This window comes from Camelina sativa, chromosome 5 (assembly GCF_030686135.1).
Source record: "Camelina sativa cultivar CO46 ecotype springtype chromosome 5, ASM3068613v1".
Classification (NCBI taxonomy): Eukaryota; Viridiplantae; Streptophyta; class Magnoliopsida; order Brassicales; family Brassicaceae; genus Camelina; species Camelina sativa.
In genome coordinates, this window is record NC_141884.1 from 31,635,040 (window position 1) to 31,660,160 (window position 25,121).

At 31.4% G+C, this 25,121-nt stretch overlaps 2 protein-coding genes across 2 annotated transcripts; both read right to left on the reverse strand.

Moving 5' to 3' along the window:
- Positions 1–3,697: 3,697 nt before the first annotated feature.
- On the reverse strand, positions 3,698–8,180 carry LOC104787607 (PH, RCC1 and FYVE domains-containing protein 1-like). Its single transcript, XM_010513213.3, has 9 exons — positions 7,900–8,180; positions 7,483–7,569; positions 7,280–7,369; positions 7,091–7,177; positions 6,811–7,005; positions 4,839–6,731; positions 4,540–4,686; positions 4,090–4,451; positions 3,698–4,000 (listed from the first exon to the last, which is right to left on the reverse strand). Exons 1-9 carry the CDS (start codon positions 7,951–7,953, stop codon positions 3,910–3,912), a joined length of 3,006 nt encoding a protein of 1,001 aa, XP_010511515.2. The 5' UTR covers positions 7,954–8,180; the 3' UTR covers positions 3,698–3,909.
- Positions 8,181–20,254: 12,074 nt separating this feature from the next.
- Positions 20,255–21,249, reverse strand: LOC147944560 (uncharacterized). Its single transcript, XM_087512639.1, has 2 exons — positions 20,957–21,249; positions 20,255–20,723 (listed from the first exon to the last, which is right to left on the reverse strand). Exons 1-2 carry the CDS (start codon positions 21,247–21,249, stop codon positions 20,255–20,257), a joined length of 762 nt encoding a protein of 253 aa, XP_087368765.1.
- Positions 21,250–25,121: the final 3,872 nt, after the last annotated feature.

Genomic DNA, 25,121 nt, shown 5'->3' on the forward strand with positions numbered 1-25,121 from the left:
CCCAAATCTCAACAATTGGTCATGCACATATATATCCTAGTTGATCATCAAAATGTTTTATTAATATATATCATATTTATTAGAATTGTATTTCCTATCATGTCATTTTTGTTCATTTTTCCTTAAAAACATAACATTTTTTAGAAATAAATATTTTTTTTTGCATCTATACTATTAATTGGGGAGTACAAATCAGGGATTTTCGAAAAGAAAAAAAATCCATATAATACCCCTACAAGAAAAGAAAGGAAGAAGAAAGAAAAAAAAGAAATTAAGGGCATATAGGTAATCAGAAGTGTAAAAGGACGTGGATCCTCCGTGTTTGGTTACTACTCTATTCGGATCTTAATTACGTTAGATATGTATCAAAACAATTCCTTTCTCTCAAACTTGTAAATGAAATCGAAATAAAACGTAATCACAACCCAATCATCACAACTATAAAAACGGCAACTAATTTAATGCAATCCCTGATCATCCTCTTTCATATCGTACCAAACAGGAAAATGAAATCATAAAATTAATTGAAAATATTTACAGTAAATATTTTCATTTCTATCAATCGCAACAACCAATACTCTTACCAATTTTGTTCATAATTTAATATGTTAAGAGTTAATCAAAACCAAACAATTCTCCTTTTCACAGCTGACCATTAAAAATATCAATCATCTCAACAAAAAACGGAAACAGTTTTAATTCAATTCATAATCTTACTATGGTATATCATATCAAACCCAAAATCAAATCAAAAACAGAAAATCTTAAATTGATTGCATCGAATATTCTTCCTATCAAACAAACCTAACAACCGATAACTTATGCTACTATAAAACCATAGATCACCACGTACATAACAAAACACATCAAAAATACAAACAAATAGATTAGAAATTTACCTTAGAATAAGTCATGGCGGCCATTCACTCAATCTTCCAAGCTCAATGCCTCCAAAACAACATGGAAGATAAGAGTCAAGATCGTTCATAGAGATGATATCGGCTGATTCTGCAGTAAGCTATTTTCCTTTTGTTTATAACTTTTAAATATATTTCCTACAACTAACCAAGAACTTACAATTTTTAATAACTATGTTTACTGTTTCATTTTAGGGTTCCCTTATTCATGCCACGTTAAAGAAGTATCACTCAATATCTAGCAATTATGCATTTTCAGAGTGTGATACCCAACATGATGAGTTGAAGTGCATACCTGAAAATCATAACCAACAAGCATCGGTGAGATGAGTCTTTAAAGTGATTATTCTTTTTAAAACATCATAGTCAAATACTCACAAAGTCACAAATCTTATTACAGGTACAATCATAGCATGTCTCACGGGTTAAATATTATTATTTGTAAAGCTTTTTAATAACTCATCAATACTTGAAAGCGAACAGAAGCAGGATTTCTATCTCCAGTTCCCCAGGAAGCAAATCAAAGGAGTCGTTGAGATGATTGAGGTAAAGTTATTTTTAAAACCATGATAATATTAAATCAAACATCAACTGAAATTTTCTAATGTATTTCCTGTTTATTGGACTATTTCAGTGTATCTAACTATTTCATTGTTGAAGATGTATTAATCTGCATTTCATTTGGCATAAAAGTTACAACAACTTATTGCTAACCTTTATAACAAAACGAAAACAGATTTGAATCCACTCAAAGAGGGCAACACAACAATCAAAGAAGGCAAAGAACAAGAATCACATTTGAAACTCCTATTCCTTTTCCGAAAGGTTCAACATGGGGTGAAGATTTAAGGACTTACAAAGATTTGTCTACAAGACATATAAGGAAGCATGTTTAGAAGTCTTTTAGATGAATGATATGTTATTTCTTTTAAAAGAAAATCTGAAATCTTATCTTAGTTTCCCATTCTTTAATTGTTCCTATTTTCTTAACTATGTTAGAAAATTATCAATTTGTATAACTTTCTTTCGTTAGTGTTCATAAAGTTCAAGACTTATTACTTAAACAATTTAAGTGAAATATGAGAATAGTCATTGTTCATATCAATCAATCCAGTTTCGTGAAGAACTCACCTTAAAGAAAAATAACATTTAAGATTCAATTAAAAGAGATGCCTTTTTTTCTTAATACTATGATTCTTAGTTGAAAATCTTATTATTTTCTTTTCTGGGTTATGAATTATGGGTTATGAATTATTTTATGCTTGTCCGGAATTCTAAAAAGCTAAAATTTAATCAAAAGTTAAATAGGTCTATATTTCTTACCCCCCATAATCAAATTCAGATAATTAAAAAAAATCAGAATCCAAATCAAATACCAAATGGTAATCGGAGATGAAAAAATTGATGTAAACATAGTAACCAAACAGGAGTTTTTTGTAACTCTCTATCATCTTCCTTGTGCCAAAAAAACAATTTGAGTAATCATCTATCTCTCAAATCAAAATTCCAAATTCACATCTTTTTCAATATTTACAGAGGGGATTGAAAACCCAGAAGATATGAAAACAAACGAAAATCAAAATAACAATTCATACATAGAACTATAATATGCAGAATAGGATTACCTCATTACTGAATTCAATTGAGAGTTTTTTGTAATTGATACTGAATTTGGAGATTTGGTTTCCAACATCGCCCAAAAAGCTTCGATTGTAACTTTGTTTGGTGGGCCTTCCCGTGAAGATGAGTCAAGTGCATGCGCTTCCTCATTTTTTGTTAAGAATTACGCGAATCAAAACAATAGATTCCAAACAAAGAACATAAGGTTATGTAGCCGACAAGAGATAACTAAGAAGATGTCATCTACAGTTTCTTTATTTTTGGGGTTTGAGTTATTTTTTTCTTTTTTCATCTCATTTTATAAAATAGAAAGGGCTATACAGATGACAAAATGAAAATTATCGACAAAAAATAAAATGAGTTGAAAGGCCAAAGCCCATACAAGAACAAGCCCAATAACCCAAAAAACAACCGCATGAAGGAAGAGTCGATCATGTTCAACACAAGGATTCCTAAAAATGAAAATAACCACAATGCAACTAAAATCTTTTTACGATCCTTACCATTAAAAATTATAAAAGCTAAAGAAATTCTAATGGTCTAACCTATATAATCCATTAAATATAAAACACATAGTCACATAGACATAATAAATTAAATTTTTTTTTCATATGAAATATAATAACTTCAGAAGCTTTGAGAAATATATATAAGAAATTTCATTGATCTATTTATTTCAAACATCAGGACAAGTAAATAGATATGAGACGGAAACAGGTAATTCTGAAAATAATATAACACTATTTTGTAATAGTGAAGATACGACTCTACTCTTGGGAGCACGAAGTCTTAGACGCAGCCCTATACCTCTACACTTGGAGTTACAAGCCTTGATTTGGGCAATGGAGTCCCTCCTGGTGGTTGGTGTTGACTGTCAAAATTTTGAGTCAGATTGCTGAGAGTTAGTCGCGATGGTGTAGTCCCCTGACGATTGGCTCGCCTTCTCAAATTTGTTGGACGATTTTACTTCCCTCCTATCATCTTTTCCATCCTTTGCTCTTACCCAGATCCCGGCTGTGTCAAATGTGAGGGTATATTGTCATGCACGTTCTTCAAGATCTTTAGTTTATGAAATTTTTTTTGTAAACTCTTTTCCTCTGGTTTGGGCTACCAACCGGGAGTCATCTTTTAATTTAATGTTTGGTCGAAAAAAAGAAAAATTGAATACTAAACTGGTATGAGTTTGGATTATGACTGTTAATACTCCTAAAAAATATTTTTACAACCACAATCTCACACATACGTAATATATTATAAACTTTATAACAAATTTGGTTTTTGAAATTGTACGTGCGGGTCCGAACCTAGTTAGATATAATCGCCAACAAAACATCAAAATGATATAAATTCAAGAAATCAACTCAGAGTTAGTTCATGATGTTTCAGCATCATATTTGTTATAGACAAGAACCTGCTTCTCCTCCCACCATCTTTGTGCTTCCTTCTCTGAAAACCTCTTTCGACTGCAACCAGAAGTTATAACAAAATCACATAAACACTTAAGCCTACTTCAAATCACATAAAACGCTTAACCACACTTAGCAATTTTTACCTGAACCGTACGCGTTTAAGCGTCTTCCGACCGCAAGGCAAAGCCGTGAAAGTTATATATACACCAGGCTCGTATTGCTCCACTTGTTCTGCTGTCGAATCTTGTGTTCCATTTTGGTGATGCCCTGTTCTTGTGATGGCAGGCGAAGCATCTACTAATAGCTTAATGTTACTGTCACGGTTCGAGGATTTCGTGACACATTTCTCGACTAGTTGTCTGTTTTCAGGTTGGGAACGAGATGTAGTGATTGGTGTGAGATATGGAATGGACATTGAGTCATCAAAGATTGGTGAGACTTGAGAAGGATTGCACGCAATGCCGGTTTTAGGAGGATTACTCGGTTTCTCCTTATTCGCTTGAAGCTGCACGCAAAGATACCGCGAAAATGTGAGTCACATAGTAAACCGAAAAGAGAAAGATGAATTAATATAACTATGTATCTTTCTTTACCTTAGACGCCAAGGCTTTTATTATCTCTTTAGCAGCTTTCGACTTCTCGGCTTCTTCTTTGGCAACTTCCCATGTCTTCTCGAGTTCTTGTTGGCATTCTTCCATCTTCTCATTGCCAAGTTCACACTGTCTTTGGAGATTTCTTATCTACATGTTCATATAAGTGTACCTTTAGTGTCTAAAATGTTGTTATTGTTACTCTTATCTACATGTTCATATAAGTTTATCTGTCTTTAGTGTCTAAAATGTTGCTATTGTTACTAGTAAGAAAAAAAAAAAAAAAAAACAAAAGTAATTACCTCGGCTTTTAGCCTTTCGATTTCTTCGATTAAGATCTTATTTGACTCAGACGAGGTTGATATCTTTGTAGAAGATGGTCGCCTCGATGACACTGACAGATTCATAGGACTTGTCGAAACTTTATCGAAATAAAACAGAGAAGGAACAGAGACTTGTCCCCATCGAGGCTGTTCACCTTGTGGAAGATTTTGCATCTCATTCTCTGTTTCTTTCTCTGTCCAATCCTCAGATACCCTTCGTGTAGTAACCAGCTGCATCCTTGGAGTATGATTCTCCGTCTTGACATTTCTTGAAAACTCCGTTATACTCCATAGATGATCGAAGCAAGAATCACAAACCCTAGAAAGCTTGCTTTTGTTTGGTGCCAAGGAAGCATTTACAGCTTTCTTGCTACTACAAGCGTTGCAGAACAAGAGACCACAGTTGTAACAGTTATGTTTTTTCCTAGTGAACCCAAAAGCTGATTTGCAAGAACTGCAAGCTGTTTGATCAGTCAAACAGATCTCTTTGTGCAAACATATCGCAGCCGTCAAGTTCAACCCACAAGCTATACTCTCTACCAACCTATCACCTAAAGGCTCAACAAGAACCGGCGAGTTTCTATCTCTAACGTCACCTAACCCAAGTTGTCCATTCGTGCCTTTTCCCCAAGTATAAACATTCCCAAACGAAGTTAGCACAGCTACGTGATGTGAACCCGAAGCAATATCCTTAACAAACTGTCGTGTTAGATTGCCCAAAACAACATTTATCGACTTGTCCTTTGCTCTTGGACATCCCAACTGCCCATGGATGGAGCTACCCATTGTATAAACCGATCCTGAAATGCTGAGTGCAACTGTTAAAGTCCATCCACAAGAGACTTTTGTAAAATCATGATCAATGAGCTCGGTAACACAAGTTGGAGTGAGTTTTCTCTTGCTATCAGTATGTCCTAGCCGTCCTTTATCTCCATCTCCCCAAGTAAACAGCTTTCCACAACTCTTAGCATTGTAAAACTTCCGGTCGGATGCGGTTTCAACTACCGCAGCAGTGTGCCACGGTCCGCAAGAAACGGATAGTACCTTCATACGTTTCAAAGACTCCACTTCCTTTGGTTTTGTAACACTCTCAAGACTCCCATGTCCAAGAACTCCAAAAGTTCCACTACCGTAAGTGAAAAGCTGACCAGAACTAGTCACAATCGCCGTGTGCCACGCGCCACAAGCGACACTATAAACACTCTGAGATCCGCCTAAAACGTCGGAGACTTTTCTAGTCAAGAACTGGCTTCCTGATTGTTCAATGGTTCCACCATCGATTCCCCATAGATACATCTCTCCTGACTCCGTAACAGCACATGTTTGATGATCACTACAAGAAACTGATCTAACAGCAACATCCTCGAGTGACTCAACGCGTTTCGGATGGTCGGTGTCGATGTTAACTTTAAGTCCGAGCTTACCACTGTTTCCATTGCCCCAACAAAACACTTCACCTTGTCTTGTAACCAGCGCAGCATGTTTTGCACCTAGAGATATACTCTGTACATCAAACATTTTAGCAGATTCTAAAAGCTTAGGAGATAGCGCATCGTTCTGATTCTTCGATCCATGGATAAGACCCGTTATAGATCCCCATATCATTATGTCCTTGAGGACATTGGATCTTGTAACCGGCTGTGTTATGATAGAAGGAGGAGGAGAAGCAACAAATCTCTGTGATGAGTTCTTGCAAAGTTCTGAACCAGTAGATTCAAAATCCGAGTTCCTGGTGTCATAATCTGTTTCATAGTAAGATGAAACAGGATCAATGGCATCAGATGCAGCAAAACTGTCGGAAGAACATGACAACCCATTCGATAAACACCGCTCTTCAAGTAACGTAGATGGACTTCCACATAAACTGCGTATCTTCAAGAACATTACAATATACATCAAGAAAACGAAAACAATCTCTAAATGATATAAAAAGAAAAGGTTCTTTAGCTACCTGAGTGAAGTCAGGGGTCTCTTCAAGAAGTCCAAGATTCTGTTTCCTACGGATAAAACCCGCAGGGCTATTAATACAACTTTGAGCTCCCCTACTAGTCCGAAGATTCGCTGAGGTCCTAACGTTATGGTGCTTTGTTATCACAGCTCTAAGGCCTTTAAACCAAGAGTCTGCTTGTGCTTTATCTTTACATATCTACATATATAACCAACAAACATTTATAAGAAGTCTTGAATCTTGTAACTAACTTTGTTTAAACAACATAATAACCAAAACTTACAAGATCAAGAGTGTGTTCTCCATTAGCATAAATGAGTGAAAAAGACTGTTCCTTTCGATCCGATTGAGCTTGTTTCTGAAAGTTTGGCTATGAACAAGATAAGAAAACATTTCATCATCATCATCATCATCATCATCATCATCATCATGTTCCTTAATCTGAAAGAAATGTTTTAAATGAACTACGTACCGTAATTTGTCCTCGGACAATTGTTATAACCGAACTCAATCTCAATTGTCTCTCCTCTTGTCCTGAGTACCAAATCAAGTACTTCTCATCCTTCAAAAAAACCAAAAGAGTAAAACTGTAAGCACCACAACTCTTTAAAGCTAAATGGTTTTTTTTTTGTACATTCAAGTTTTTGGAATTGAAAGATCAAAAAAGAAACTTACCATTGAGAGTTTAAAAGGACAGAACTTCGGGTTTCCTCTTCTCCTACATTTCAGAAGCTGTGCACCTTTCTTCAAAGCCAAGATTGCCTACAAATAAAACCATCAATAATTCATAACCACAAAAAAACCAGAAAGATCTTGAATTATATGATAGATCTCTAAATCATTTCGAAAACTAACTATGAAACAGAGTGATTGATTATAAATGTGACAGAGTGAGGACTAAAATTGTCATTTGAGTGAAAAAGAACAAAAACAAGAATGAAGACAGAGTGTGAACAGTGATCTCTCTGTGGAGGTAAAACTGGAAAATTCAAGAAATGAATCAGTTTCTTGATTTCTATAACCCAAAACAGAGTGGCAAAATCAAGAATCAGTATATGTGGAAGGGTAAAGCAGAGGAGAAACAAAAAGAACCTGTTCATCAGTTCTATCACGAGGAACTGTAGCTGAGATTTGCTGTTCGCCCATAGCTTTGTTTGTCAGAGAAGAAGAAGAAGAAGTAGATTGGTGTATAAATAAATTTGTTTGGAATTTAGAGGAATGTGAAACAAATTTGTGTACTCTCCTCTCTCTCTCACACACACACACAGCAACTCTTAAGGTGTTTTTTTTTATATATTCTTAGAATAATATTGATTTTTTTTTTTCTTTTTTTGGTTTCAAGTTTAGTAGTAGGCCTAAAACAAGTGTAGTACAAATCGTAATTTAATACTTTTGTTTCCTTAAATAACCGAAAATTCAAGATTCTCCCAACGTTTATGCCACTGAGTTTGCTTGATTTAATTTTGTTTGCTGTTTTTTCTTGTTTTTTGAATTTTTGATATCTTAGTAAATCGATTAAATTTAAACACATTTAGTTCACAAGTTCGAAGAGATTGTGCAAGCAAAAAGATTTGTAAGAAAACTTAATTATGGTTCTTGGTCAAAGTATTTAAGGACCAAAACCCAAACTTCCAAAATTTAGATATAATAATCCAATTTAAATTCATTGTAATGAAATTGACTTAGGAGTTAGGAAAATATCTTTGACACTTCTTGTTTTAGTAATTTACAATGAAACATTTTGTGATGTGATTATAAATATTTTTTTTTAAGTTTTAATAGTTTTGAAAGAAATGTTGTGTTTTCTTTTGTGATTTAAATATTGTTCTAAGTTTATTATATTTTTTTATAACTAATAGAACTTTAAAACTAAATAATGATTTATAATCACATTTTTTTCCTATTCACTTTTCAAACAATATGAACTAACTATTCAATATTTTAACATATCGAGCAATCAATCAAAAAACTTTATTTTAATAATAATTTACCGTTGATAAAAAAACTAGTTATACATTTTGTCCAATCAATTAAGATCAGAAAATTTGTTTTTGGAGATGTATATATTTTGTTTAATACTGTAAAATATTATCTGTATAACTTTAGTGGTGTATTTTGTGATTTTTAGAGCTGCATATTTTAGTTGATATAAATCATAAATTGTTTATTTTAAATAGTATTTAATTTAATTAAAATGATGATTTTAAATTTGTGCAAAAGTTGAATTGAAGTGATTTATTACTATCTATCAGAATTCAAGTCTTAGAAATAATGTGTTGGCAATGTACGAGTATAAGTCATTAGTTATATACTGTATCCCTTATATATTAATAGAGAAGCACTCTCTTGAAAAAGCTGATGTGTCGCCGCCAGAGAGCTCGAGACACATTTAGCAAAAACCCTTAAATTTTCTACTTAATTACATTAGCATGCCATAATATTTTCAAAAAATACATTTAACTGAATAATAATTAGATATGTCATCAATTCTCACATAAATTTAAATATCACATATTAAAACTAATTAAATCATTACATACTATTTTAAGTCAAAATTTCACTAAAATTTACTTACAAATATACAAGTCACAGTTATATTATTTTTAAGAAATCAATATAAGTAAAATATTATAAAAAGGCTATAAAAACATATAAAGTTAATAAAAATAAAGAACATATAACTTATTAAACATATAACTTTTTAAAAAATCATATAAAATAGTATTTTTTATGTTAGTATTATTACCATAATATTTTAAATAACAAGCTTTCAATAGTTATTATAATTGATTATAAGAAGAAATATATTAGCTCTGAATTATCTCCAACTCATTAAAGGAAACTTAATTCTCAATAAATATAGATTTATATATATTCATAAATAAATATAAAAATGATAACACTTAGAGGATATCATAATGTGTGATTATTTATATATATCTAAGTATGTAAACTAATTAATCTCAACATTTAGTGTGATTATTCATTAGAAAATGAAAATATTGATAACCAAATAGGAATATATGCTTTAATTGTACATTAATCTATGTGCTATTAAAAAGGAATGAGACAATAACCCTTCTCATTATAACTAAACTTTAGTACCCAAAAAAAACTCATAATATATTTAAAATAAGTGATTATTAGATCATGAAATTTTTTTATAGTTACTCAATTAACCATAAATATAAAAATTTGATTTTTAAAGCACACAAAAATATATATATTTTCATAAATTGTAACATTTTATAAATATTTGTTTACCACATTCACATAATTCACGGTGAAATGTATTCTTACACGAATACGTTGATTTTGAAATTTTATTATTTTTTTCATAATGGTTTTTTGGGTAATAATCCGTTATTTATAGAAAATATTAACAAACCGACTAACTTAAAATATTTAAATAGCCTAATCACAAATATTAAATCAATAAATTAGATTATCTTCAGAAAATTTAGTTTAGAATCTGATTGTTACTAACATATAATAAAATTAATTAATTAAACTACCGAGTAATTTAGTATATGTTGTTTTGGTTACATAAGAAATATGCAAAATTGTTATGATTACAAAATAAAACATAAGAGATATGAATTTGATTTTTAAACCACACAAAGGACATGTTGCAATAAAAGTAACATTTTATCAATATTTTCTTTTACACATTTAAAGATTTCACGGTAAAACATATTTTTTACACGAAAAAATGCAGCTTTGAATAAATAAATAAAAAACTTTAGTTATATATTATGTTTAACACAAACAAATATTGGTTCTAAAATAATAATTTTACTTATAATAATTTTCTTTAAATCGATTTATCATGCACATAATACGGGTTGTTACCTAGTAATCTTTAAAACTAATTTTAACTTCATTAAGAAAAAAAATAAGAGGAGGGAGAGAGTTGCACGTGTGCAGAAACCCACATGGGTTACTTTCAGTATTTTTCTTAATTATTACTTCTTTTCTTCTGCAATTATTAAGTTTCTCTTTTTTCTTAAATTTCTGTTTTTATTTTCCGCAATTATTAGTTTCTTACTGGTTGCCTCTCTATTTTCTTGTCCTTTTCCTCATTCTTTATTTTTTACTTTTGTTATTTTTCCATTAGACAACTGGCATCAAGACAAGAGTACGACACAAACCCAACATTGTCAACCTCTTTTGTAAGAGACCAAGCAAACACATACAAAACTTTAACGTATTTTGCATATGTTTTGATTTTTAGCAAAACTAAAGTTGTAACTTCGTGATTTCTCTTGTGTGGGCCGAAAAATTCGAATAAAAATGGAAAAACTGACGTAATCATGATTTCAGCTGGTGTCAAAAAAAGAACAGTATATAAGATGTTTTAAACTTTTAAGGATGGAAAATATCTTGATCATTAATATATATTCAAAGTCTTTAATTGTCGAAATTATTGCATGATTTTACTACAAATTCAATAATTATTTTATTGTAGACAAAGAATACGTTTTGAAATTAGTAACATATCATAATAATTCAGTAAAATAGTGTGGTGGATCACGTAAATGTAAATCAGTGTAAAAAATATAACATGTTTTTTTTATTTGTTTTGTTTTTTATAAAGGCTATAGGATCTATATTATCCAACCGGCCATCGTATTGTAATACCCTTTCTATTCCATTTTATAAGATTTTTTTAGGTAAAAACATAAAATTTAAGAAACCATAAATATTTTGTTATTTTTACATAAATATATTATTTATATTTATATTTAAAAAATAACTAACAGGAAAAAAAAATTACAGAATAATAATGGTTATAACATATTAAATAAACATTAATTATGCATAATAGTATAAGAACATCTAATAGAATGGATTGGAACAAGAAAAAAAAAAGTTAAAAAGTTAAAATATATCCTATAATTTGGAAATTTGGGATATAGAGAGTACTATGTTTTACATAGGTTTAGCAGTATCTCTCTTTTTACGTAATTGCTTTTGGCGATAATTATATTTAGGATTTAGCAGGAAGCCTTTGAACTCTGAAGGGATGTTGTACCAAGTCCCGAGTTCTAGTTCTGACAGTCGGAGAAGACTACTTGCAAAAAGTATATGATTTTTTTTTTTTAAATGATTCTTGATTCAAAGAACACATGTGCCGCAAACTCAACCATTCCATGGTCACAAAAGAAAACCTTTTAATGCATAATATATATATAAAAATTTAGATATTAGGTGGTCAGTTTTGTACCATATAAACAAGTATTGTTAACCTACGCAATATAGTCAATGACCGAATCGTATGAGTATCTCTAATGTTGAAAAAAGTACCCATCACTAACTTTAGTTTTTTTTTTTTACTAACTTTAGTTTTTCATTTTTATAAAATTGGAAAGAAGACAATCAGTATCTTATTTACGCTGCTATATATAGATCAATTTCATATTAACTGTAATAAATAACACTAGATTAACATGCGGTACACCGTGGGATTATTTTTTCACTAAAATTATTAAAAAATTGTAATTATTAGTTAATTTTTTACGTTTTATTTTAAATTTAAGATTGTATAATGTATTTTGATTGTTAATTCTACAATTTAGTCTGCGGTTTATATACAACACAATAATTTATTTTTGTTATAAATTAATTTCACCAATCTAAGATAAAAAAATATTCGGAGAATGAGCCAGAATTCATTACAAAACTTATTAATATCCGCTTATATTATTAAATTGTACCAGTTTGTTTATAATAATCATGTATATAGATGTGTCAAACTGGTCGGTCCACATTTCTTTTTTCTTGGACCGCAGCGGGTCAACCCTGCTAAGATCATGATCGTTAAAGTTATGCCCAAGCATGTCCTCAACCTAAATTTTCTATTAATTATTCTTAAAAAATTTAGTGGCAAAGAAAAAATAAAGAAATTTTAAAATAACTTATAATATTGATTTTTTGTAAATATCTTAATTGGTATAAATTAAATTTCTTCACATTATCATATATTTCACGTATTATATATACATAACTATGTAAAATATATATTTATTTTAATCTTATATTTGTAGTTTTTAGGACAACCCGCCAACCGCAGACATACCTTGCTAAAATCCGTAATCTCGATAGACTTAATTGTAAGGACCATCTTTTAACGGTACACCACAGCCCTATATTTTCTATATAAATTATATCTTTAGAAATTTATTACTTTAGGTATAGAAATTTATTACTTTTTAGTATAAAATACTGATGGTCGTAGCGATGGATTATTGACATTTTAAATTTATAAAAATATCGATCATAACCCGTCCCATAATAATTTAAATTTATTAAAGTTTATTAAATAATATATTTAAAACATTTATTAAAATTAATTGCTATACAGAAATCTGACTGTTTAGGAATTTAAGATTTTTTTTGTTTTATGTATTTTTAGGGATTTTATTTGGTAGTGTTACTTTAAATCTTGTTATAGATTAAATATTTTACATTTAGTAGAGGAACTCTTTAGATTTTATATATATTAAAGACTGGAAAATCTGGAGGAATTTTCTTTTGAATTTAAAAATTTGAAGTAATTGAATATGATTGATTGAAATGAATATAGAGTAAAAGCGAAAATTTTTTTAGTTTTGCAGAAAATTAGGTTCTGAGTGGGATAATTTAGGAAAATTATACTGGATTGATAAGAGAATATTTAATTCTTTTTGTGTCGGAAGGGCATATTTAATTAACATACCATTTTTTGTTTATTTCGATTTTTTGTTTTATTTTTTAAAAAGGTATTTTAATGGTAATGACGTTGGTTGTAAATACTTTTGAACTTCAAGCCTTATTCTCAAAAATGCTGTGAAAATAATAATATAGATTAATACATATATCATGTACACAGCATAAAATTCATTCGTGTACATGTACATGTATACATTTATTATATACATACGTACATAGCATAACATATACATGCATGTACATGCATCTCATCTGGTTTGGGTCACTAAAAAGTATATTCACGATTGGATGGTATTCCTTCGATACCAGAACAAGCCACACCTTTAGGGCATATTTACTGGCAGGTACTAATCAAGAGGATTGCTAAAAATATATATATAATAATGTGAAAGGAAGGAAAAAGAAGAGGACCGATTTTTGCAATGCTTCCATAAGAAACGTTACTTTCTTCTAAGTGGACAGCTGTAGTTTTTTTAGTGGATACTGTTAATAAAAAATAATAAATATATATATACAATTAAAATAATTTTTTTTTTTAAAGGTAACCTTTAATGGATTACTCCGCTGGTGATGGTCTTAGGAGCCTTTTTCAACGTTGATTCCATGCCTGAGGGGTTTGGGATCACCTAAGTGTCACGTTGGTCGTTGGTCGTTGGTCATATCCAAAATATAACAATTCTCATAGATTGAGTTTCAGTTCTATCAGATGCATAGTGCTCTAGAATGATTGCATTGATAATCATGTGTTGAGTAAAGGTTGGAGGATTTAATTTGGATGGTATGGACGGAAAATTCTAGAAATGATTTACAACTGTTTTAAAAAGTTCTAATTGAAATCGCCAAAGATAATCCAAAGATAGGATTCCAAAAGAGCAAGGGGCCCTAAGATATAATATCTACTTTATTGCAAAAAGGATTAGCTGGTTATCGTTTTGTTATTTGATATTTTTTTTCTATCTTATAAACTGTGTCGTTATCATTTCTAATGTGTAATGTCAATTATAAATTTCCATAAAAAATGTCTTTTTTATGGACAACACTTTTTATATTAGAAAACAATATGTACTTCAAAACAACATTCGTTGTAAAACGAAATATATTTAATATCTATGGATATTTATTTTCCAAAGTGAATGATAAGAATGGTTTATTGGTATAACCGTATAAGTTAATTTAAGCACGTAAACACATCAGAGTAATTTAATTGATAGTTTCTTGGAAACGACCTAATACATTGAACCGACGCATGAAATGTACGTAGTATATACGTGCCGAGGACGAACACACATGCCCATGTATCCTCGAACACTCACACACACTCACACTTCTATAAATATACATGTTTAATTAATGTAGGGCGATGGCTGTCTGTACGTACGTGGATATGCTAAAAACGATTTATTAATATTCATTTATTTATCAGTATGTTGTTGTTGCTTTAGCTCCTTCTTGTTTTTTAAGAAATAGCTACTAGGTTAAGCTCTTCTGTATTATCTACAAACTCTTCTCATTATTTATTAATGGAGTTCATATACTTATCAAAAATATTATATATATATTAATTTATTTCAAGCTTATTATTATTCCATGAAAACGTGAGGCATTCATGCATGTAAAGCACTGAAAAATATACTTGTCTAATTAACAAAAGAATTATAGTCCACCATTGACTCATTCTCACCATACATAAACCAAATTTTGTAATCCGGCATAAAGCCTTGCCCATACAAATGCAACCAAACTTGAGATACAGGAATACATCTAAAATTTCTACAAGTACAACATGGACAATACATTTCTTTAGAATTTATGGTTACCGGTTGGTTTGTCGCAAATACCATGAACTGTTAAAGACCTTATGCGTAATTTGGCGTAAGTAAATTTGTCACTGGATCATGCATGGGTTGGTCCATCCATGATCGAAAATAATTAAACGGATTCGAAGAAGACATTTTACTTTGGTTTTGTGTTTTTCTTTTGCAAATTGTGTGAATGAGCGTAGAGTCATTTATAGATATCTTCTTTTTTTTTCCGTCGGATTTCCGACCGTTTTCCGACGGGCTGTCAGAATTTCAAAACGGCTAGAAACGGCTATAATAACGGCTAAATTTCCATCGGAAATCTATTGAAAATTACCGACGGTTAATTGGCCATCGGAAAGTCGTCGGCTATTTGCGACACATTTCCGACAATGATTAAAGCGTCGGAAAATCTATCTTCTTGTCAGACCCTCGTCGGAAATTTCCGACGCAATACCAACGCTTTGTGTCCTGTTTGGAAATTTCCGACGCGTTTTCGTCGCTCTGTTGTATTGTCGGAAATGTGTTGGATGTTTCTCAAAATTCCGTCAGAAATTTCTGACGAATAGGTCACCGTCACAAATTCCGTCGGAAACGACCATGTTTTCTTGTAGTGATTTCGAAGGATGAATAATCTAATTAGGTCTCTGCCCAAAGCTAGAAGAATTATGAACCCAAAGATCTTGATTACAATATTAAAAAAAAAAAAAAAATTCTATTGCCATTCTAAAAATTACCATATTTTTGTTATTTCCCAAAGTGTGGTTTATGAAGTCGATTACGAAGTTCTTTTCAGTTTGCTAAACACCTTTCATAAATATGTTGAAAAAAATAATAATTTTCTTTGTTGTTGTTATAATTTTGTGGTACGTTTGTACCTCATAATTAAATGCTCTCACATTTGGCCATTGGGATACCGGATTTGGATCCATCAGCCAACGTTATGCATCTGTTTAGAAGAGTTCAAGAACGTAGACAGAGTATAAGTACGTTCGGTACACCCAAATGTTATGCATCTGTTTTTGCCTAGAACATAAAAACATAGAAAATAAAAAGCCAAACCAATAAAAATTGTTGGATTTGATTGATTGGTTTAGATCAGTGTTCAAGAAAGCGGTCTAGGCGGCCGCCTAGGCGCCGTTTAGGCGCTAGGCGCTCAGCAGGCGTCTACATGACCGCCTAAACCGCTTAAAATTACGTTAATTTAATTTTAATATTTATTTTTGATTTTTAACTATATATATTTAAATTATTAAGTTTTATATCTATATACGTAATTATAAATGTTTATATGTTGTTAATATAACTTAAACAAATGTATTTTTCTTAATTTTGTATATAATTTATATTTATTTTTATTTTTCTAACATATATTTATACATAATTTTATATATATAATGTTTTATGTTGTAAACGCCTAAACCGCCTAAAAACCGTCTAGGCCCTGATTAGGCGTTCTAGGCGCTAGGCGCTGGATCACCGCCTAAATACCGCCTAGCGCTTTCTTGAACACTGGTTTAGATAAAAAAATCATGATAGTATCTGAAGAAGATTTGATTGGTTAGTGGGCATAAGATTTGATTCGTTATATTCAGTTTCTTTGGTCCCAAATTATAATAAAGAAAAAAACATTTGCGTTTGTCATTTTTGTAATTGAGCATCAATTATTGTGGCGATAACATTCATGATTGTAAACTTAATTATAGGCCGTATGTCTTGGGATAATATCACATGTAATACAAATTCCAACTTCTACAAATTTTGGAAGGAAAAAAGATGGCTAACTACACGAAGTATTGGAGAATGCATGGTCACACATGCCAAGTATAATATTGTATCCTCAACTACACGAAGTATATGTATTGCATGACCACATGCATAAACTATATGACGTTATGTGGTCAACACCATAAACATACAATCTGGTACACCGATCGAATAATTCCGGCTAAGACCGACGTTGACTCTGGCGTTGACCAACATTGACCAAAAAAAATTGTATTTTAATTTTTTTCTATGAAAAAACAAAATAATAAATTACTATATTAAATTATTTATGAATTTTCATGATTAGAAAACATTCTATTCAATATCTAAATATCTTAGGTATCTCTAATGTATTTATTCTAATAATTAATTATTTTTTTTTAAAGCTAAAATAATAGTTAAATAAAAATAATTAATAATTATTTTCAAGATATTAATAGATTTTATCTTGATTTTAGGATATGTTTGCAAAAGGATATAGAATAAGAGGATTTTTGCAAATGCCCTTATGTTATATATTGAAAATAATTATGTATCATTATATTTTATCTATTAAAAGTAAATAGTGTTAATTTTTTTGTTATTGTTTACATGTTATTAGGAGTATGTAAATTTTTTTTATACCAAAGAGTATCTAAAATTTTGTATACTCTTTACCATGCAAATTTTAAAGTAAAGAGTCATATACTCAAATCTTTTGCATATTATTTTCTAATGAAAATAGTTGAATTTGATTTTATTGATTCTTGTAGTATTTAAAATTTTAAATAATATGATGATCAGAGATTTATATATATAAAATCATTAATAATTACATATGTTATATATATATATATATATATTTCTTGAAAATAATTATTAATAATTTTATTTAACTATTAGTTTAGCTTCAAAAATAAAAGTAACTAATTATAAGAATGAATACATTAGAGATATAGAAATAATTAGATATTGAATAGAATGTGTTTTTAATCATGAAAACCCATATATAATTTAATATAATAATTTATGATTTTGTTTTTTAATAGAAAATATTAAAATACAATTTTTTTTTGTCAATGTTAGTCAACGCCGGAGTCAATGTCGGTCTTTGCCGGAATCGTTGGACTGGTATACCAGATTGTATGTCTATGGTATTGACCACATAACGTCATATAGTTCATGCATGTGGCCATGCAATACATATACTTCGTGTAGTTGATGATACAATATTATACTTGGCATGTGTGACCATGCATTCTCCAATATTTCAGGTAGCTAGCCATCTTTTTTCCATTTTGGAATGGCAAATTTTTAGAATGGTAATTTTTAGAATGTATATAAATTTGGGAGGGATAATACCAAACCCTATGATCTTAGGCCACATGCCAGACTTAATTTATCCTACCTCGACTTCTTTTATGGCTTCTTTGAAGTCGCTTTGGAACTTGATATCTTTGCTTTCCGTCTTTTTATTTGTGTGCTTAGGGTTTTAATAAGATTTACAAATTTTGTTAGTAATCGAGACGAGAGCCATAGTTGCCTATGCTGTCTTTTAGTCTCATTATTTTTCTAAATCTACCGGTTTTTTTACTAACCAAATAAACTATAGATTCTTATGATCTATTGTCATGCAGGGTTAGAGATCTAAACATGCTGAACTAGTCTTTTCCCGATTATCAAGATTCGATTTCGAGATATTGCCTACTTGGCTACTTTCCTGAAAAGATTTGTATAATTAAATAGGTTGAACTATCGATAGTGCATACTAGATGATTTACAAAGCGCAGTATACTCTATTAATAGATACTATAATTTTTTTTTAATTTGTCTTTTGGATTTTATTTTCAATCTTTTGGAGAGAGGAGGATTCAAACTTCATGTGCAAGAATCCTTGAGAGGTAGCAACGTCACTTAGCTTGTTCTTACGGATCTGAACAATAAAAAAATAGATTATAGCTCCATCTTCGTTTTGTGATATTCACTTTTTCCCATGAAAAATGGTGATCGAGTTTACTATATATATACTCGAGTTCAAAATAGTCTCATGGTTCGAAGCCAAGTTATAGATCATGTATGTTAAGTCGTCGGCTTATAGCTAGATTTTACAGTTATTATGTGTGTATATTGTTCTTGACTTTTGATTACTCTCTCTTTTTTGGTTCATTGGTTGTATGTATGTTTCGTTTAAAAATAATTTTGCGAAAAAGAGCATTTTGTGGCTATATATACAACAGACAAATGTTATGAAATGCGCCTCATAAAGATCTAGTTGACTTGCCCAAAAACAAAAAAAACAAAAAAAAAACAAAAGGAAAGGATCTAATTGATAGTCAAAAATCAAATGCAAATTAATGATATTAAAGATCTCGTTGAGCTAGCTTGCAAAGAGACCATTCTTGATGGCTCTTTCAATATGACGATTGGCAGTTCCATGTGTATGGAGATCGATTTGTGTCATTTGTTGTTGCAGCCACTCCATGTATAAGTGACAACGTTAATTAGTGATGATTTTCCTCAAAGGTGGTGAGAGAGTTAGAATCTACAGGCCAATCAATGAGTTGAGTTAAATTGTGCGAAGAGAGATACCATTTAGACATCGACTAATCTCGATCAGATATTTTTCAAGTTGTATGTTTGCGTTCAAGCATGGTTGGTAATCTTGTTTCTATGAACCGTGAAAAAAAAAAAAAAGCATGGCTGGTAATCTGATTTCTTTGCAATATCAAACACAATAAGGGAAGGAAATAATGATTTAGACGTATAAATTAAGCTTGTGTATACGCAATTCTCCATTTCAAAAAATTAATAAAATATTATATATATATATATATATATATATATATTCACTTAATTAACTACAAGAAGAAATGTCATTAGTAGCACTCTGAGTACAAATTAAATTTCATAAAATAGAAAGAAATGGAAAAAAAGAAATACAAAATATCCCTCTTTATTATACAAAAGTATAATTACAGCTTTGAGAAAACCTGAATGGTTGAAACCACGTTGTGCTATGCTATTGTGGTAGTTTTTTTTTTTTTTCAACCTCACATTAAACTAAAATAAAACTCCTCGATTGGTTACCCAATCTGGAGGGAAATTGTTTACAAAAGATGTTTCTGATAAAAGCACTCTAGAAGATCGAGCTAAGCAATCAGCCTTCATATTGGACGTCCTGGGGATCTTGATCAGGGAAAAGGGGGGCAAGGAAGCACTAAGCACTTGGAACTCCTCAAGAAGCGTTGAGAAATCGGCCACTCCTCCGGAGCTTGCACCATCGCTAATAACTCTGCAGAATCCGTCTCGAATCTTCGGCAATCAATTCCTCTGGAACGGATAAACTCCACCGCCCATAGTAATGCTTCTAGCTCTGAATGAAGTGGGGATGCACTGCGACGTTGACATCTGGCACCCATTACCAAGGTCTGATGTTCACTATCACCACACCACCATCCTAACCCTGAATGAGGTTCTGTGGCTTTCAACGAGCCATCAACCTGACAATAAATTGATATCTCTGGCGTACTCGAAGACTCTGTTAAAACAGGACCCGCCCTTACGGCTACATGGGCTTCCTCCCACCATAATTGATCACGTAAAGCCTGATCGATAATATCTGTTGGCTCTGATTGTAACCCTTGGAAAACTTTATTATTCCTATCCTTCCATAAGAACCAGACCAGCCACGGAATCGAACTATGTGTAACGCCTAAAGCCAAATGGGCTAAACCTTTTCCATATATAAAATCTAAATTGGAATAGATTGAACCAAAAGGGAACTTGTCCGTATTAGATCCAACAAAAATCCTCTCCCAAACCCGACGAGAATGAGGGCATTGAAATAAGGTATGATTAATCGACTCTTCCTCCATTTCACATCTCTTACATACCGTATCACAATTAACTCCCGGGAGACTAATCGCATCGTCACCGGAAGAGAACCCGATGCGATCTGCCAAAAGAAATGTTTGATTTTAAGTGGAACCGGGAGGTCCCAAGCCTTAGCCTTCAGAGCATTAAAATTGGGACCATACTCAATTTCAGCTTTCATATCTTGGGCTACCTTGTACCCTGATTTAACCGAATACCGACCAGAATGTGAATAATGCCACACCAATCGATCTGGTCTATAAGATTTGCTAATAGGCAAACTAAGAATAGTTTGAATATCCTCCGGATCCATATATTCTTGTAGTATAGGGAGGTGCCATTCTTTAGTCTGTGGGCTAATCATATGATTTACCATTAAATTTGGATGAAGGTGCCGTCCCCTACCATTTGCAGGTCGAGGATGCTGGTCCGGGATCCACGGATCACGCCAGACCGAAATGTTAATACCCGAGCCAACTGACCATCAGGCTCCTTTTTCCACTAGGGATTTAGTTGAGAAAATGCTTCTCCACCCAAATGAGGGAGAATATGGTTTTGTAGCCATTAACGGATGTTTGTTCCTGAAATATCGACCCCTAAAAACTTGAGCAAATAAAGAATTCGGAAACTGTATTAAACGCCAATACTGTTTAGCCAATAACGCATCATTAAAAATTTCCAAATCCCGAAATCCCAATCCTCCCTCTGATTTATCCTTACACATTTTATCCCAAGCCACCCAGTGGAGCCCCCGATCTTTCCCTTCAGAACTCCACCAGAAATTTGAAATTGCACTCGTCAAATTAGATGTTACACCTTGAGGAAGTTTGAAACATGACATTACATGCGTGGGCAGGGCCAAAGCTACCGACTTTAGTAAAACCTCCTTCCCTCCCTTAGATAAAATTTTTGCATTCCAGCCATTTACCCGATCATTCAACCGATCGCAAACGTAACCGAAAACTTGAGCTTTCGATCCTCCAAGACTCTCAGGGATTCCCAAATAGGAGCCCAAACCCCCTTCCTTGGAAATGCCAATGACGGACTTAACCTTTTCCTTGACCTCTGAAGGCACTTTTTTACCGAACATAATAGAGGATTTATCCAGGTTTACCTCTTGGCCTGACGCTTTACCATAGTTACCAATGATATCCATCACCGTTAAACATTGTTCCTCATCCGCTTTACAAAAAAATAAACTATCATCCGCAAACAACAGATGAGAAATAGGAGGATAATCTCGGGCAATCTTGACTCCCGAATTTTTTTCCTCCCTCTCTGCCTTTTTTATATTAGCTATCAACACCTCAATACAAAGAATAAACAGATAAGGGGATAAAGGATCCTCCTGTCGCAGTCCCCGTTTGTGGTAGTTTTTTTTTAATAATAATCTTGATTTTTTTTTCGGTTCAGATTGCTATTACAAAATACAAATTAACCCACACATAAATATATAAAATTCAAAATCTCACCAAAATAAAATATATAAAATTCAAAAATTTCTATTATAATTTTTTTTAAAAATTGGAATGAAATAAAATCCAATAGTATTGTTTATTTATACATGGCTTTGTATTTAATTAACTAGTCGGAGACAAGTCAGAGAAGTGCTTTCTACCATGTCTCTTAATGTTTGTCAATTAGCTCATACCACAATGTCTTGTTTTCATCACCTATGTCCATGTGGCATTTATAATAGCTGAAGAAATTATAAATAAATCTAATTTTATGGGCACATATATGGCTATAAATAATTTAGAAGTATCCAAATAAATCTTATTATGATATATTGTTTGAATATTTTGTGAAACAATTGCATTTCAGTAATCAGTACTACATAAACTCATTGAACAGATAGATGGATCTCCAAAGCATTCTCATTATGACACTAATACAAATCATTACACTACAAGAAAGCTGCCTATTTTCAAAGATACAAATCATTTGGTTAAAAACTCATCGAAAATTTTGTACTTAAATAAACTTATGAGGATTAAGAGTGGTCAAAATTTATGATCAACCACTTATTCTAACCAAATTTTGACCAACTTTATCTTGTTTGGAATTTCAATTATAATTTTAAAATATTGAATTAAAATAATAAAATTCTAACTAAAGCAAGTCTTAAAGAGAATAGAGAACTAAATCAAAATGGTTTTAACTAGTATATTTATTTGTATTACTTTTAACTTTTGAGACTCAGTTTTAGTTGTCTAGGACATATTTTAACTTTTTAAGCTAAAAGACCACTTTTTCAATACTACAAATACTTGCCCATATTTTTAGTATTTAACGTAAACATGAACTCATGTATGGTACTGGTAGATATTTCCTTCACAATTTTTTTTTTTTTTTTTTACGAAATATATTTCTCACCGACCTTTGTAGCTAGTGTTTTACAAATAACTCTTCTTTTTAAAAGGTGAGGAAAAAAATTAAATGGTTTGTCCACCCAAATTTCCAATTTAATAACTCTTTCAACAATATTTCAATGTAGACGTAACAATCAACCACTTTGAATTGTAAGTAACTCAGGTGATAGTGAATATCAAAGCCTATATATAGTGTCGGAAATGTCAACTGAATGACCATGTAATAGTTAAAGATTCATTTGATCGGGGCTTACTGGTTTTGTACGTAGGACCTTTACAATAAATAAGATAAAATCATTTATGTGACTGCTAAATTATACGTGCGAAGAGGAGAGATTTTGTGTGTGTAGAGAAGATGGGCTTCATATGTAATAGAATTGGGAGAAGTAGGGTATGCATTGTTCATACTATGTTCCCTTTCGACTACGAAACATATATACAAGTCACAAGGCCATGTTCCTTGTTAGGTATTTGGATTATCCGAGGATGTGAAGATAAAGAGTTTTTTTTATATAGTTCTAATGAATCCAAAACTTTATGTATAATTTTCTGAACCAATTCTTGACGGATCCAAACGTCTACCTTATAAGTTATAACCTATACGGCCCACATGTTGTTTAGGTTACTAAATTATTAGAACGGAACTTATTAAAAATCAAAATCAGAAGAGAACGTCCTTCAATTCCTAGTTCGAGCCATTTTGGATGTGATTCTTATTTTATTTTTCTACAAGGTTAAATTTAACAGCTATCCCGGGGCCAAAGAAGATTAAGGTCATGCGTCGAACTTCCAAGGGAAACAATACTGCAAAAACAAAAAAAAATAATCCGATCGAGGGGTATCCTAAGAATTCTAGCGAGTTAGTTCGAACCATAAGGACCATAAGTCATGTAATTCATGTGTCTCCTCAGAAAACAGACTGGAAATTTTTCGAAGATTTTGAAATGTCTTTACCAACTAAACCAAAACCAATTTTGACAATTGCGGTTTGTGGTATTTGGGGTTTATTTTTACATATCAGCAACTGAAAAGAGGGGGCTCTGCGCAAATGCAACTTAAAAGATTTTTTTGTCAATGGACTTATGTAGACCCATTTCCCAAATGCTCTGGCCTCTCGGATTAAAACAGATCTTTACCATATTTTAGAAGGCTTGTCTTCTAAAATTTAAAATCGTTTATTGTGTTTGGGCTCAAGATATTTATAAAAGCAAACCCAATAATAAATCTGTCAAAAAAAAATATTTTATATCTATACTATTAATTAATTGGGAGCACAGAGATAAAAAAAATAAACAAAACAAAATTTCAAATAATACCCTTTTCATAAAAAATTCTGAAAAACAATAAAAAGGTAATGGAGTAAATTTAAGCTTAAAAACGCGTAGATCTTGGGTATGGCCCAGTGTATGTGTATTCAGATCATGACTAACTGTATCAGATGAAAGGTATTAACCGCGGAGCCAAACAGTTATCTATCTATATTAACATTTTTGAAGTACATTTTAGTTTATGCCCTTTAAATTTTGCTTATTTAATTTGTTTTATTTACGACATTAACCCCTAACGATTTACCTAAAATAACATTTCCTAGAAACTCAATTAATGGAACTATTTAATCGATTTAATTTTGTTACGTTTATTGCCATAAAAAGCTTGACAACATCTATACATTCCGATTTTCCAAAAATTCTACGCATTAAACTTTTAATCCCATAACTATCTCCAAACCTATTTTAATAGATCTTTAGAGATTGTATGATCTCTTACAATTAAAGTTTGATTTTAAATCGACCGAATTTGAGTAACAAAGAAT